The 17,482-nt window shown below is 43.5% G+C and overlaps 1 protein-coding gene across 1 annotated transcript in view; it reads right to left on the bottom strand.

Annotated features, from left to right (window-relative positions):
* T265_14717 (hypothetical protein) overlaps window positions 1-16,289 on the bottom strand; it is a gene marked incomplete at both ends in the record, with an annotated part of 32,346 nt that extends 16,057 nt beyond the window's left edge. The window contains 7 exons of the mRNA XM_009174929.1: window positions 2,178-2,379; window positions 2,692-2,903; window positions 2,990-3,222; window positions 4,966-5,069; window positions 6,982-7,085; window positions 9,040-9,135; window positions 16,074-16,289. Of these exons, the coding sequence (XP_009173193.1) occupies window positions 2,178-2,379; window positions 2,692-2,903; window positions 2,990-3,222; window positions 4,966-5,069; window positions 6,982-7,085; window positions 9,040-9,135; window positions 16,074-16,289 (1,167 nt within the window). The remainder of the gene's footprint in view (window positions 1-2,177; window positions 2,380-2,691; window positions 2,904-2,989; window positions 3,223-4,965; window positions 5,070-6,981; window positions 7,086-9,039; window positions 9,136-16,073) is intronic.
* Between the last annotated feature and the right edge of the window lie 1,193 nt (window positions 16,290-17,482).

Below are 17,482 nucleotides of genomic sequence, written 5' to 3'. Positions count from 1 at the left end.
CTCGGGGACTGTGCCTACCTGATGAGCCCGAACTGGAAGGGCGAAACCGGTCGTGGGCTATCGAAGAATTTTCACCAACCTTGTGAGTAGTTTCCTTCATGAAAATAGATTTTCGACAGTTGAGTGTAAGGGACATGGAGAATCCCAGTCAGAGACTCTCGCCGTTTAGAAGACACGAAGCTGCTCCTTGTTCTTTCGGCTCAGTTACAAGTATCCGTCACTCTCATCGTCAGCTGCATGCGGAGAATGATGATTCATTGCCACATAAGTTTTTTACAGAGTAACAATAAAGAAGAATGGATAAGGCAGGGGTAGAGTCTGGTCTATAATGATAACTCGCTCAGAAAGCGAAATCAGGAGTTCCTATAGTCGATTTTGAAATGTCCCCAGCCAATTACAGCAAAGGTTTCCGGTTACTTATTTTGGAAGTCAAGCCGTAAAGAAGGATGCAACTGATGCTGCCACTTGAATGCACTTAGGAGCGAACATCTTTAGCACTCTTAGGCAGAAGGAACTCTCTCGCGATAGATGAATTACTCACGCTTCATTGGTTACGCTAGTTAGGACATGTACTCCACATGCCAGAAGATCGTCTGCCTGACAGAGCTCTTTTAGCCAAGCCCTGTGCTGGGTGAAAGCGACCGAGAGGTGAACAGTGTTGGACGTGGCAACGAAGTACGAAAGCACTAACCAGCAAACTTAGTCGGGTCGGCAACTGCTGCCTCTCTGGATGGGGACGGTGGGATTCAACTCACTAGTGGTTAATGACATCAAAGCTATCGCCTTTAATACGTAGCCATCAAGCTCCCGAACTAACCAAAGCTTGTCTGTATGTCCAACACTCTCCCCTATCCCGGTGATCGAAACTGTAGCAACTGGAACCAATGTACATAAAGTACATGGTTTCTAGCTGATAAATTGAACTGAATTGAATTGATATTTGACTGTGTCGCCAACCTGTTATATCTGACTGCTAGCCCCAATCCAGTGCCTAGTGCCGAAAAAAGGATGACTCGCAGACAAGGAACTCAAAAGCTTTATTGCAACAAGCGAGTGCGAGTGCGATGTACAACGGCGTCGTGCTATATATTGAAGGGGGCACTGCCTGACTCTGATTCAGGACTGTCTGATCGGCATTTAGTGGAGTTTCAGGGTCTCAGTAGGTTTCGTATATTGTGGGATAATCTTCAGATATCTGACAAGCTCCTTGTATACTATGAACTAGCAGACTCTGTGGAAACGGTGTTCGCGGTTAGCATATATTTCACGTCGTTCCTACGGGGCAGTCCCAGTTTGAAAGCCGTGCAATATTCCGTCCAGCTTCATATATGGGTGTGCAACAGCGGCAGATTCTACGTACATTTTTTATGTTCACTGGTCTGACTATTTATTGATAGAATATCACCATCATCATCGACAGCATGACATCAGTGTTCAACACTGGTGCTTCGCTGCCGTACAACCATGATTTAGTTGTGAAGAAAAGAGTAAAGGTGGACGGAAGGAGGGACTTAGTGCCAGCATACTACAATCATTCCCAGGTGCCTATACCTTTAGACACTCACTCAGTCAATCTGGATAGAAACTGACAAAAAGAACGCCACTGATATCGGTTGGCAGCCATATCTTGTAGTGTCTCCAACCAGGCACAGCATGGATCACGCGGTCCCCATCCTGGTAGCACCGAGTAGCATCGACAGCACCCAAACGTTTCGTGATTTCTTTCATAACCCTCTGCCATGTAAGGGGTTGGCCACCTCTCTGCTTCCAACACTCTGAATTGGGTATGGAAAACGGCACTCTCTTCAGCAAACGATGGCTAGGCATACGCAACACATGTCCCAACCAACGCAGCTTCTGGTGCAGAACACATTCGTCAATGGAATTACCCGTTGCACAACCGAAAACGTGCTTTCTAACTGCAGATTCTGCAGGCGGTATGCACCCGCTGCCGGTCAGTAGGTCACGTGAGCGTACCCAATGACGGCAGAGTATCTCGCGTGACAAAAAAACTGTTGCGGCAGCTCTCTGTTCACATTCGCCAACTAATGCCCAGTCAGAGCGGGAGGTACTGCGAAGATTACTGAGCAGTTTGAATAAAGGGGTGACCAAGTTGCCTCATCAGTTCAACGAAAAGTTCTTACGAGTATCTCACACCGTTTATGTCTTTCACTCACCTCTTTTGGTTTCGTTTTCATTCCAGGTTTTCCAGGCTTCTTCACCCTTTTGAATGCCGCAACTCGCTCCAGGGGTGGTAAGATAATAGATGCTTGATCGGAAGTCTCTCCGTTCTTTGTCCACGTCTCCTTTAATTTCTCACTTTCAATTAAAAACCGAATAGATAATTTCAATTTTGAAAATAAGAGAGACGTAGATTCACTAGAGACAGATTGACTAGATAGGACGAACTGGAGGTTCGGCGTACAACAAAATGTATCCCGCTCTTGCTCCAAGCCGTTATTTACCTGAGCCGAGGTAGCTTCTCTTTCTCGGGAAAAAAGAGGCAATGTTGTAACGATCTGAATTTCAGATCACCTAAAACCCCGCTAGGATCTCTTTTGTGCTAAGAGACAAGGGTCATACTACGGTAGTAGATCTGATCATCCCATAGGCAGCCAACATTAGAAAATAATATAGTGGACAATGGACGAAAACAATATGCGATATTCACGGCAAGACCACGCCACTTACCTTTCCAAACCCGGTTCGGAGCACCCAATCACTGTACAGAACTGCGGTGTGAAGTTGAACTGGGAAACTTTCAGCATCAGTTGAAGCCTACAGGTGGTATAGTCTGTTGGGGTGAATTCAATTCGTATTTCTTGGGGAGTTCTGGCCTGAAGAAGACCTGGTGATGAAGGACAGGCGGGTAAAGTTTGAAGTAATCGAAACTCCAACGTAACCTGCTATGATGTGTGCCGTTTTAATGCCACCGGTTAATTCAACCCGTCATTATCCACCCTCAGCTTCGAACCTTCGACAATTGTACCTTACATCTGAGGTCGGAAACACGCCAATGTTTGAGCTGGCTGATTCGTTCATCGGTAACGCTCTTTCGGTGTCTAGTCGCCATGCCACCAGAGGGAAGCGTGATGGCTGGGAGACTGCCAGGTTGCCCAAGTTTGGACAGCTGAAGTCGAGAGGCGGAGATCGGATTCGAACCACAGACCTTATGTCCAATAAATTCGCACTCTAACCACTGAGCCATCTGGCCTTCGTTGGCTGATTCTGGCTTTGACCTTCTTCGGGCTCGTCATGTAGGAGCAGTCCCAGAGTTTCCGTCAAAATTACGTTCTGAGAGAACGCTGATGAGCCCCAAGGACGGCAGAACCGGTCGTGGGCTGTCGGTGTTTTCAGCAACAGTATGAGTGGTGTATTGACTATATACAATGAAACACGATATCTCGAATATCACACCAACTGAAACATGAGGTGGCTCGGTGCAACAAATAGAATTGCTCAAAAACATGATAAATGAGGGATCAACTTGGGTTCCAGCTGAGTCCCCCGTCAAAACCGAATTGGTTTCCTAATGAGTGTATTTCGCTAAGTTCGCGCAATTCGGGATTGAGGAGAACATAGGGTTGACGGAAACTCGGGTATTGCGTCGACCTGATGAGCCCCAAGAACAGCGAAACCGGTCGTCGGCTGTCAAAGAATTTTCAGCAACCTTATGAGTAGTGTATTACGTCTGAACACTCACCCGTTCTGCTGCGAGTGGCTGATCATCATTTTGATTAGTTTACTCTTAGACGTGATGGTATACATAACTAGTGTCGTGAAAATTCCATCTTATCCGCCTCTTTGTGTTTGGTTTCACCCAGACAGGCATTTCGTTCTTGGTGTAGCAGACGCCACCCTGGTACGGTTGAAAAGCCCTTCTGATGGAGAATGGACGCCACTGGAACTTACCCAGCAGGCCAACTAATGACCAAGACTGTGCCATCAGGCTATAGGACCGATCACATCCGAAGGAAGTATTTCGACCTGAGAGCAACATTACCAGTATGGCTCACTCCTCGGGTAGAGTGCTTAGGACAGTTCCACGTGTGAGGTTTATGCTTGCCATTTACATTCATCCGTGATAAAATATGAGGACAAATTTGATTGTAGTAAAATGCTTCTTTTCTGGTGATTGATCAGATGATCATTGACCTGTTAGCCAAGCTTGGCAACTGGCTTGCAAACACCTCATCCCCAGTCGAGGAAACATCATCAGTGCGTCATTGAGTGAGCTGAGACCCTCGAACTTATTGGCCAGAAAATCCGCGGCTCGAACCCAACTCCGGCAATCCACTGTCCTTTCTAGGCTTGGGAAACCTGACGGCATCTCAACATTTCCTGGTTCTCTCAAGTAGCACTTCACCCAGACATCGAAAGGGTGTTACGACTGAACGATTATCTGTTAGCAGTAAATTCGAGGTTATGGTACTATTAGGGCACTCTTGGACGTACTCAGGTGCCTTCTCGTATTTTATACCTATTGTGTTGTCTGGGATCGGACAACTTGCAAATTTGTTTCCGGTTCATTGTGCAAAATTCAGAAACGCTGACGCAACCAGGCGATTTACGGCTTTGTCCATTGTTTCAGAAGGGAAAAGTCAAATGTATCCGCCTCATTTGTTGAAATGAATGTTGCTCAACAATTGTTATTCGCCTGACAGTCAGTTCTTTCTCTGCAACTTGGGGAAAGTAGTCTCTCAGGATCCGATTCTTACTGATTTTTATAGTTTTACGCTTGTCTAGAGTATTCATCTGTGTCAAAACTCGTTAGGTTCGAAAATATGATCGACCAAAAAATCAGTGCCATTTTTCTCTCGTATCCTTATTACTTGGTTGGGATCTCCATGACCTTCAGAAGATGTAACGTCACATTATGGACTTTTTAACTGGGAGAACCGATTCAGACTGACATATGCCCGGACAAACAAACCAGAGACAAGTGACGCTCATCAAGAGACCTACCTTTGTCGGGGCTAACTGTGAAACTCGCGTGATCTTGAATTTTCTGAAGCATGAAGTTGAAGTCCACTTTTGAGCTGCATTTCAATAGAATCGTATGTGACCACCTGGATAAGAAAGATAGAGCTGTAAGTTGCCAATTTTGTGCAGTCTTGTAATTCCACCAATTACCCTGAGTGAGCTTTAGGTAATTGGGACTTCACTCCACCTAACAGCTACCAGATTAGTGGCGAATTCACTTTGAAAATCAAATGGACAATACTGCAAGCAATCAAGACTTCTAGCTCTTTTTGTTCCCTGTTCATTCATACATCAAGTGCGGTCAGTTGCGGTGTACTAATAGAGAACCACTCAGGCAAGGAGAATGGCATATCCAAAAAGTTTTAAAGTCAAACTAATATCACCGAGTAAGTAACTATGGTTTGTTATCATTATTTGTCTCCTGATTTTTATTTTCACAAGGATTTCTTGAATTTTGTCCAACCATCCGCACTTGTAGGACCTCTGAAAACGGGAATTTCAACACCAGAAGAGGAAACTGGTGATGTAAAGCCCTACGACCATTGCAGTTTGCTTGAGTAATGTCCTACAACTGAAGAATTAAAATCGGACGGCGAGGCGAATCTAGGGCTAGCCCACAGAAAGTTTCCGCGGTGTCTACACCTTCACTTCACTAAGACTTTCTGGATGAAGCACGAACACAGCACGAACGACAATGACATCGGTTTTCCGCCTTACCGTTTATCGTCTCCAGTCAAGGATAAGCAAATTCATCATCTTGGAAGGCCAGCGGCATCAATGGCATCCAAACTTTTAGTGATATTCTTCACTCACTTCTTCCGAGTCATATTCTCTCTACCTCTTACTGTGTGTCGTTCCGAAGTTAGCGTATAGACAAAACATCTCAACGGGCGGTAACCCGGCACGCGTAGCACATTACCCAGCTCCTTAGCTTTCGTTACTGAATGCCGTAGTTGAATGAAGTGCTTTCTGCTATATCGCGTCTTGTATAACGAAAGCCAACAGGCTCTCAGCTACTGGTAGGCACAGTGAGGTGAGTTGAACTTCCGTACAAAATTTTCAGCCAATGTCTGGTTTGATACAAACTCTCATTGCAGCGAAATGTACTCGTTTGTGGATTACGTTTGTGTTGCCGAGAGACCAAAGTGAATCTCTCATTTATTGTATTACCCAACTGAATGTGCTGGAAAAAGGCCGTCTGGCAGACAAGGCATCAAAGCGTATTTTCTCGAAAAAAACATACTACTCATAAGGCTGCTGCTGAACATTTTCCAGCAACTTTGTCAGTAGTGTGTTGTGCATAGAAAAACACTCAATTTCCTGCAACTTCACTGATTTCAACGACGGTGCCGGACGCTATTCATGAAACCTTGATTACGTGAAGTTTCACGAGTATTTTCGTAAGTTCGAGTATGTTAGAGGCGCTGTCGGACTGTTTGTTGTGATACTGTCTACCTACCAATAAAGCGGCTCCGGCTGTCAAATGATTTGTTTCATTTATTTTTTTTTTACTGAGAACCCCTTATTTATACGACACAGTAGCTCTGGTTGGCCGGACTAAAGACAAATGACCTTTGTAGGCCAACCAATCAAAGATTGGCCAACAGAAGTGTCTGTCACGACCGCACCAAGTTTGCCAAGCGCACCGAGGCCATTGGACGAGGGATGGAAGTAGAAAAACCGAAGACTGCAGGCGGAGATCCCACTGTACCCTGGTCGATGCGGTGAGCTTGGTCCGCGTTTTTTACGCTACAAGAATTTGAAAATGAGTCACAAGTGCAGACCATTTAATTAGCCTAACTGCCATATTCAAATTTCGAACCAATGCCAACAACGTCAACAGTGAACCCAGGGGATCTAGTAGATTGTCTATTGGAGTAAAGTAGATGAGAACTCTGTGCAAGGCTATCACTAAACGGCCAGTTGGATATTCTGTACCATTGAAACTATCTGCACAAAAGACTCCTACAAATGTCACTAGGCCAACCGAAAACTTACGTGTGTCCCAATGGTACTGGCGGTAGTGTTATGTGCTGCGGCAAACGTAAACCCTCAATCACCGGATAACCGTATAGTGGAATGATCAAGTTTCTGTCGTGATCCTGTGTGAACACAAAGGAATAAAGATAACCAGTTTGGTTAGCCAACTTTATCTTGAAAAAGAATTATGACAAAGTCGTTTCTTCCGGTGCCAGTCGGACAAAATTTTTGCATCATACACCACGATACTATCATCACTAAAATAAGTTGTGATTTTTGCGGATCAAACTGATGCTAATCGGTGGTGCCTGAGTACAACTCGCAGGAGGCGATTCGAGTCTAGGACATATCACTTGCAAGCTGGTTTTAGTAATGCTGTTGGTTGGCTACACAGAAACAAATCTCAGAAAAAATCGGGGATTCATGAGAGGGTGACTGATTGACTGACTGAATCCTTTGGTAAATTTCAGGTAGCGAAGGCAACAAGGAAGGGTTTTTTTCAGATTCGCCACATGAAAACCGTTTTGCCGACTGCTAAGTTCCAAAACATACTTAGTTTAGCGTCCCTTACCTCAATTAGGCTGGTTTATCATCTCAGTCATTTACTGTGCCGGAGACAAGCTACATACTCTAACAGGCGAAATCGAGTGTCGTGTCGGAACGGGTCAACTCAGTTAATCAAGTAAATTGCCCAAAATAAATTGAGTGGAGACCTTCGAGTTGGTGAAGATATAAGAAGGGACACAGAAAACAACTGATACCGGTAACTCATTCGTTACGACAGGTGGGGATGTCGTTATAACGGGTACCACTGAAACCAGGACATAAAGTATTTTACTAACCTCAAATCCACTGGCCTTGCCGTGGGGCGATTGATAAATACTGATCGCTATGTTACCCCAGACGGATGGTAGACGCAAGGTGGATGTTACACGTACTGATGCGACGAAATTACTGTGACCATTAGGTGGTAGAACTCCATTAAAATGAAACTGGATAAACCGGGACAAGTTCATCGCAATGACAGTTCGTCCCTAATGACAGTGAATTTCAAAGTCCTTTAGAAGGTAGGTGAAGTAACGGATTCCTAGAATCACACAAGGAGCAACACTAGGAGCAAATCAATCGGGACCAGGGGTCTCCACCGAAAACTGGCGAGCTTGCTTACATGTGATCAGCTATTAAGTAGTATGTAAATTTCGTCTGTGCCACATCCCGCATGCAACAATTCTGCACAATTCCCCAACAAAATAAATATGTCCCTATACTACTGCTATCGACCCAAAGCTAGGACGACAATCAGTTTTCCCCACTCATGCTTTCGTCCTTCCTTCACTTATGGGACAAGGACTCGCCTCAAATTAACAGATATCCTCACTACTAACAAATTATAAGTAATTTAGAAAGAACAGTTGCAGGTCGCGTGAATCTTTTCTGAGTTCATCACACATAAAACACAAGTGTTGTGGGACCCGTGAGTGAAGAATAAGTGAGACTATATCCTACCGAAACGCGAGATAATCTCGATGCTGTTCAGCCGCTTTTGGCCGAACGATGGGAGTTCAAAGTACTGACCGGGAGCTCACGGTTTCTTAACTCCCCGGAGGTTTCGTGAGATACGCGCTACTGCTCATTCCCAATCAGGTTAACAAAACTGTACAGTGCATGTCAGCTTTTCGACATAGACGGGCTTCTCTCTTACAACTGGGGTGTCCAAGCCTTTTCACACAAGAAACAAATCGATGTTAGAAAAGTTTGCTACAATAATCTTCCACTGTATCTTCAGAACAGTCAATAGAAAATGACCCCCTCCTCAGAGTCAATGATTATATATTTTACCGGGAATCGCGGACACCATAGTAGGTTTTGGAAATGCACGACAGAGTTTTCCTCTCCAGTTCGATTTTCGCACCTCTTACAGTGACCGACTTGCGGAATTGTCTATCCGGGTAGAAGTCCCCGTAACTGTTAGGAGTTCTCGAGAATGCTGCGCTAGGTGCTCTTGCAAAGCTGTTTTGAACATGTTAAGGGCAATGTTTCCCCGACTATAACCTCCGTCAAAAAAGAAAAGCATACCTCTGTGTGGACCAGGATGGCATCCTCGTAATAGCGGTGCTCCGTTGGCTTGAAGTGGACGCGGCAGGTGATTCGAGCCCCAGGAACAAATCGCTGCTAACAAACGAAAGCGTAGAAAAGGACGGAGTGAGTTGAGTTTAACACCGTCCTTTCACTATTGTTTACTCAAAAATGGTGAATAATATGTTTCGTAATTGAGGAAGAATACGAAGCGGAAAAAAGATAGCTTTCAAATAGTTCCACAGACGTAAAATACTAATCTCAAGTTTGCTGAAATCTCTCTGAAACCTAACGAACGGTTTCGCCCCTCTTAAGGTTCATCAGGTGGGTGCATACTCAGAATTTTCAGGGGTGTTGCCCATTATTTTTTGTTTCACGGCTGAAGCAGAAGAAATCCTGTCAGCTACACTAGCTTTCGGACGCTCGACCAGAACGAAAGTCCTCCTTGATATCCTCTGGATATCAAAACCGCTATTTATGAGTGAGAAGATGCCGACCAACATGCAATTCCCTCCGTGAACGTGGTGACTGGAAGTTCCTTTAAAACTTAATCTGGTCTTAAAGACATCCGGGTAATGCTTTCAAGCTCTGCAGCCTTTTGAAGCAACGGACAAAGAACTGGCCTCAGTAATGTGTCATCCCCAATATCAGCTGTAAAAATAACTCCGTTCAGTAATGATTTAAGTTGGAAAATGGGACGGATAGCCGCGCATTAGGTACGGTAGCTGACTTATTTGGAAAACGTTCACTAACTTATTACAGACTCTGTAACAATTAGTTTTCTAAACTCCGGAACAATAAATCCAGACTCCTCAGCGTCATTTTTCAGGTGCCAACTGATTGTGGTGTAGTAAAACTAGAACTAAAAAAAACTGTTCAGCTGTAACACCCTTTCGATGCCATCTGCCATGCAAAGCGAAGGAGGCGCGAGAGCTGAGATACTGCGTGGTTGCCTAGACCTGGAGAGGGAAAGTTGAGATAAAGATGTCGGGTTCGAACCATGGACCTTCCGATTAGTAAATTCGCACTCTAACCATTGGGTCATTCCATCCTCAGACCACGCTGGGTCAGACAGAAAAGCCTTTTATGCTGCTGAAGACTCTAACATGTGATTTCCAGACAGCTCATGTACTGGTAAAAAGAAAGGGGGCCATCTAGATGCTATGTAGTCGTGCTTTGCTACTACTGCTGCATTCGTTTTAATTCAACGATATTCTTTGCTGCCGCCATAAACAAACCACCAAACTCCATTCTCGACATTGATCAGGCTATTAGCCTAGCGCTTTGGGGCGAGATGGACCAATCGGTTAGAGCGCGAATTTACTGACCGGAAGGTCCGTAGTTCGAACCCGACCTATGCCTCTTGACTTCCCCTGTCTAGGCTTGGGCAACCTGGCAGCATCTCAACCCTCGTGCAACCCTTGGGGTGGCATGGCAGTTAGGCACCAAAAGGGTGCTACAGCTGAACGATTTTTTTAAATATATTTTTAGCATAGCGTTTGGGTTTGTGGTTACAATCTGACTGTCATACATCATGATAAAAGGTGATTTCATCATAATGTTCCTCTATAAGCAAACTGAAGTGCCTTGAATTGATGATACACTTCTTTACCTCGCTTAAAATACGGTTTTACAACCACGGTATTTTGCACTGGATAAATGTCCTCACTTCTAGACATGGGATTGTGGGTTAAAATCTTTGCTAGGTGGTCATTTGCCACTTTGCTTCCGTTATGTCTTCTATACTGAAACATCAAGCCAGGATAATAAATCCGTTCATCTTGCCACAAACGTTGACAAACTAAAATGCTTGGTCCCAGAAACTAAGTGAGAAACGAATCAAACAAATTTCGTTACCTCAGAGTGAAAGATGAAGAGTTCACAGGAATATAAGCCCCTTACTTGTTGCGGAACAAAGCCGTCTTTCAAACGGAGCTGCATAAAAAGCGGCCAGATCTTTGCAGTCGTACTGGAACCCAACAGATATTTGTTAATAACCTTGTAGTTTAGTCAAGCTACACCAAGCTGTGAAATTAGTAGAGCAAATTTGTACGCAAAGCTCAGTTTATCCACAAATATTGTCTTGCACATCGCTTCAATGGGAACCAAATTGACCTTCCCTGGCACAATAATGACATCCTATAAGGAAAAGCTGTGATTAAATCTGACAAAAACCTTACATGGTACTTCATAAACGGCAGTGAAGCATCGGTATTGGCCACTGATATCATGCTGTCGATGATGATGAACGACAAATTGGCAGCCCGTGCATTTTGGGACCAGTAGCGAATCTGTTTACATGCAACACTTCCATTCTAATCGTTGAGTGCACACCCCACTCCCAGTAAAACGCAGCTTATTTTCGAAAATATAGCCAGAGAAACCCACTCTTCGGCTAAAATCAGCTTCAGCCCAAATATCGTGTGACAAATTGCACTTGAGCTGTTTCAACGTTTTTCTAGAGGTGGATTATTGCTGCCTAGCACAAGTTTGTTCAAACCCAATAAATATAAAGAGAAATCACTCCGGGTTTGAAAATTACAGATCAATATTTTTGTGATTGATAGTCACCACGAATTTGTGGCCACTGTTTTGACCACATAGCTTTTATCTGACAAACTCTCTAATTGCATCTAGATTGGCTGTTAGCTGGTAATTTTTCAAAAGGCCCACGCGTAATTTATCTGAATTCTTCAAGGGCTTTTCGTAATGTGAATGAGCGGGTTTGAAAATGAAGGCCCTCCTCTGATGGTAGCTGCAATTCTCTCATATCAGTGAACGAAGAAATGTCATACACGTTGAAACTGAATGCCATTAGCCAACCCTTTACTCCAAAGAGTCCCACGGGCTATTTTGGTAGAACCACGCTTCTGTCTTTGCTTCATAAATGATGTTATACAACAGATAACTCTCCCTAAATTGGTTTCGGATGGAACCAAACTGCGACGTTTTGTCGTATATCATTAAAAAGCGTCTTCCTTCAAACCCGATTTAATCGAACCTTTATCATTTTGGCACACTAAACCATTTTGGTCCCACTCTGCTTCTCATCTTGTACCAAGATTAACATGCGAAAATGGCTTTGGACTGTTGGTACAAGAAGATATGAACTGTTTGGTACATTCAAAATGATTGCTTCTAGCTCACAACGGATATATGTCTGTAAATGATAAAGAGCGTCCTGAAGGACTTGTTCCAGTACCTTGAATAGGTTTGGAGGTTTGGGCTGGTGACACCAATATGTTGAAACAAACCTAAATCAGCCAAAATGTTGATTCTTCGAATTTGCATGATTGGTACCAATTTGAGCGCACTGTAAGTTATCCAGGCCATGTTTCTCTTAACTTATTACGCTCATGTCGTGACAAGTTTATTTTATTTTTCTTGCGACATATCTAATAATTCAACTCCAAACTGATGGTTTTGTTTTTCGTCGAATAAATAAATTGCAACTGCGATTGCTTGCTTATGAAAGTCATCCATTTTTTTGTGAAGACGTTTTTTCCAAAAAACGTTGCCAACTGTATCTTCTTTGATGTGAAGTTTGTTGATAATCATTTTTATTTATTTAGTCATTTATTGCTAGCTTTGTTATCGATACTCTTATGTCGGGTGCTGTAATTTGAGCTACCAACTAATAAGCTGAGTTTTAAACAGCCTACTATCGTCGCCTTGAGTTATCCACCGGCCCACACAGAAAAGCAGTTTGGTGCCTGTGAACCGTAAACGCTACACACCCACAATTAGCACCCTGCACAGAAGTCTGAATTTGAAGAAGCATTACATTAGACCACGCCGGGTGAATAAATCATTGTAACAACCTCATGTTTTTTTAATGCAGCAAGGTTGACAAAAAACCGGCTAAGTCGGCACTTTAACATTGCGCTTCCTGTTTAAAATCCAAAAATACATTTTACTCCAGTATAGCGCGTTGTATATCGGCATTACAACGACTTTTCCAGAGCTTATAAGATCAAGATGGTTCTTCAAACGAAGAAAAACAAGGAAAGTTAACAAAATTTTATGATCCTAGAGTGTATCCGACGCCTGTTAGGAGTGACGGAAGGTCCGAAATCGCTACATGCTGAATGCAACATCCAATCGGTCTGCGATTATTCTAACTGGCAGATTCAATTACCATAGACCTGATTCACCAAACTGTGAAGTGGATAACGACTCCATAACAGCAGCAATGGGCAAATCAAAACCGTGCCAGTTGTGAAAAAGATGGGACAAATATTGGGGAACATGTAAGCTAATTGGCAGAAATTGACGCATGTTCTTGTGAATCAGATGGCTGAATGGATAACGAACGCCGTCTGTAATGTTTTAGGATGCCCTAAAAAGCTAATATGTGTACCTATATGGAGAAAATAAAACATAGAGTGACGCTTTTCTGCTGGGGTTCAATAGCTGAGATCCGTTAGTCCTGGAAAAGCTTTGCATAGCAAAAATATTACAACTGTACTTTTTAAAAGATAGCTACTATAAGGAAGATTACAAATAGTCTTTATCCAGAGACCATCCGACATCTAATTCTGTCCGGTTAGAAGGAAACTTATCATGATATAATCTGCTCTAGGCCGGGCAAACTACATCTATAAATACCGCTTTGTATTGGTAAGTACCTATTTTTCAAATTTTCAAAAGCTCGATAAATTAAAGTCATACAAACGTGAATAACACCAACGTCTAACAATCGTGCTTCTCTGCCGTAAACTTCAAATCGGTACAGTGTGAAAGCAGGCTAATCATTGAGCCTGCTTACATCGGAGCGCCAACATTAAAAGCAGCCGGACAGGTCGGGTGTCAAGGCCTAAGAATTGATTTTTGGGCACCTTAGGCTGCCGACGCTGGTTAGTGCGCAAACTGTGCGGCTAAGGCTGACACAAGAAAAAGTGGGTCGTCATCTATAACGGAAAATACGTGAATGCGAAAAAAGAGTGATGTCACGGGTAGTCTGTTTTTTGCCCGCGTTGTATCAAGTAATGCAACACATACGATAGCCGATATGGCAAAAAGGTCACCTGTAACTGCAATTTATGGCGGTGCGTGGTCCTCAATACTGGCATGACATTTACACCTAGACGAAGGGATGATTAGAGTATTCGTGCAAAACCTATGGCTCAAAATCCTGAACGCCAGCTATCGGCCATCTTCAAGAAACACCAGTGTAATCGCTTTCTTAAGGTACAAGTCGCAATCTTTGTTACAAACCCCAACGTGCCAAGCCAGGAGACTGTGCTGGTATACCCTATATACATTCGTCAAAATGATATAAAGGGTTGGAAGCGTCATGCAGATCCCCAACAGTGTAGTCCGCTGGGTTACTGAGGCACATAAACCAACAAGAAACGGTAAGGTGCTGTCTATTACTGATAGGCAAGCCAACGTTTACAGCAGCAACCAAATATACACAACAGAATCGTGTCTATAAAATTTATGATCTGTGAGGTAATGAAGAGTGTGACGAAACAGTCCGTTTCCTGAAACCAATAACATAATAATTTCGGCGGATTGACAAATTGGGTTTCTTTGGGGTAAATTAGGCTCAACCAATGTGTTAACTGCCAAAGTGTTTTAAGTGTATCGCACATATGTGTAATTTGCCATTTATGTTGTGAACTTGGACTTCAGAAATTTTACTTATAAACTCAGTCATCCGAATCTGTCGATGAGTCTGTTTTTTTTCAGAACCTATGGCAAAGGTAGAAACCCGCTGAGGGCTCTTCTAGATGGCGTTGTGTGCAAGTGAAGGTCAGTTAAAGTGCATCCGAAAGTTCACACAATAACAATGTGACCCCTTAAGGAGCTGTTCTTTAACCAGATCGTTTCTTTCTTCTAGCCACCATAACACATCGTCCTCATTTTCGTATCGTATGCAGATTGCTTGGAGCTTTAGAAGCTAGTGACGTCCAATGAGAGGGCAGACAGGATGTAACATGCCTTATACTAACTGCACGCTAAACACTCTTCATCAGTGACGATAAGTTCCGTGTCAACCTGGCCGACATTGCTCAAGAAGTCCCATGCTTTATGGGATTACATTAATCGTGGAGTAGAGGCTAAACACAACCTGAACGGAATGGTTATTACAAATATGGAGAGAGCGGCCAGTTTATAAATGGTATGGTCTAGCGGCAGTCATTTTATTACTTGACCCGTACCATATTATTGCCTGGGTAGCATCCAATTTATTCACCGATAAAGCGAGTGGTCCTCTTATTGGCGTATATCCGGTATCGGAGGATAAAGTTGTTCTGGACTTCCAAAACGTCTAATTCGCATCCAGTGACGAGAATTTCCAAAGGGTGGAAAGGCCCTTCAAGCAAAGTCATGTTTGCAAGACGAGAGGTAACAGGTTAAGCATTTAACCGGCAAAAGACAGACGGAACCGTTTCCTCTTAATTCAGCCACATCCAGAGCTCCCCAAAGTATCCTTAATCCTTTCAGACGTGCAGCGAAGGGCACTCTGATCTATACTCCCGTCTGACTGACTGGCTGACTGAAAGACTCACTGGCCAACTGACTACATGTCCATCTGTGTAAGTGACTAAGTGACTAATGAACTAAATTTCTTAGTTACTGACTGGCCCAGTCAAACTTCCGCACATAGTGCAATGAGATTAACTACCTATTCTCATTCAGTGCCGTAATTTTCCTTGTTCACCCTTTATTTTCTCTTCCGAAAGTCATCATTGCGGTTGTTATTCATTCTGTTCAATTCACACTATAACTCAACGGGATATCAGAATCTATATGGCGAGTCCGATTTATTTTACGAAAGCCAAGCCCAAGTTTGAACTGCAACCTTTACATTTTTGGGCCATCTAAATTTTATGCTTCTCGCTTTTCAATGAAGCAAAATGTTTCCAATAGTTACCAGGCAGTGGTTCTTGTACTATTTCGAACCATCAACTACGTCACATGTGTCACTATTTATCGATAATTTGGATGTAAAAATTATTCATTCATGTGGATGAATTCAAACAAGCAACCAGCATGAAAAAATTATGATACTGTGACAGACTTACTGGAACTTTGTATGAAAGGCTGAAATATTTTGTGTACGGCGGAACAATATTCACGCGAGTGGTGGACCTTGCTACATTTATCAACATAAGCGTCGTTCTCATCAAGGATGGCATTTTGACCGTAGGCTTTATTTGAAAAAATACCTGCGCTGGTTCCACGTGGATGAACGCGTTCTTCCCAATTTTAGAGAATATATCTTGAAAATAAATCCATGACTTATACCAGACTCACTCGTGTCAACCAAATGGTTTTTATGAACGTATGCCTCCGTTGGCTCGACCAACTGGAGCTGTCGAATAATACTGCTATTCTCGATGCGGACTATTTCACCAGACAACATGTTGCTACCCTACTCGTGTGGCCTTTGAAAAAGTTCAAACTGTGTTGCTGGAAGAAAGCGAAAATATACCTCATTAAAACGATTATTGGGACCATTTTTGTAACTCACAGATTGAGGGCAATATTGATGGGATAAGAGGTGCCATAGAGGTGCGCCAATGGGTAATGGTAGGCACCTACCTTCTTCTCCCTGAGCTCCGATCACTGAAGCAACTGTCTATTGGTTTTATAGGTGGTCAGTATTCGCACAATGATATTAAATCTTGGAGAACGACTGCGTGTTCCTGACGGAACAACTGAAACAGGCAGTTCAGTTAGGAGCACGAATCCAAACTTTGAGACCCATCTAGGCATTCCAGGGTTTTATAGGTGCTAGCAAAGTATTCCATCGAACTTTTCCGGCGATGGGTATAATTGGGTAGGGTTTATTGGACAATGAAATTGTGTGAGCTGCATAAACATTGATGTAGATTGGAATGATTTTAGCGCGAGCACATACACATTAAAATACAACATTTTGGCGGAAAAGGTTTCATTCTGTTTGCCAAGGTTTTGCGGATAAGTACCATGTCCGGCCAATGGGCCGGAACGGCAGTTAGCAGAAGGCGGAAGGTGCGTGCAAACTCGGGAAGGCCACAAGAATTGGATCGGTTGATATCACTACTACTCGTATTTATATAGGCAGATTTGTACAAGTAGGTGTTGTTTTCCGGGGGAGGGCTGGCACCCAACCTTCAGTAATCGAGGCGGCCATCTTCGTCGTGGTTGGATTTCACCACCCCCCCATCTAGACATCCAACACGTTTTCTTGTGGNTGAAGTGATCATGTGCATGCAAAATGTGAATTCCTTATTGCTTTCCGAATACAAGCTTAGTTCATGTCATCCGGCTTTATCCGACCACATGCTCTTTGTGCTTATTTTTCTTCGTTCCCGCAACCACAGTGATTCCTCGCGCAGTAAGCATGTCCCTTTGGTTGTTCTCCACTCCCTGTTTTGCTGTTGCTGGCCGCGTTCAGGTTGTAACAACCCGATCGCGCCTTAGTCGGTATGTTCTCTACAAGTTGTGA

The sequence above is a fragment of the Opisthorchis viverrini genome, assembly GCF_000715545.1.
Source record: "Opisthorchis viverrini unplaced genomic scaffold opera_v5_245, whole genome shotgun sequence".
NCBI lineage: Eukaryota > Metazoa > Platyhelminthes > Trematoda > Opisthorchiida > Opisthorchiidae > Opisthorchis > Opisthorchis viverrini.
Note: the sequence above shows the minus strand (reverse complement) of the source record. Positions and strands in the feature narration are given on the sequence as shown.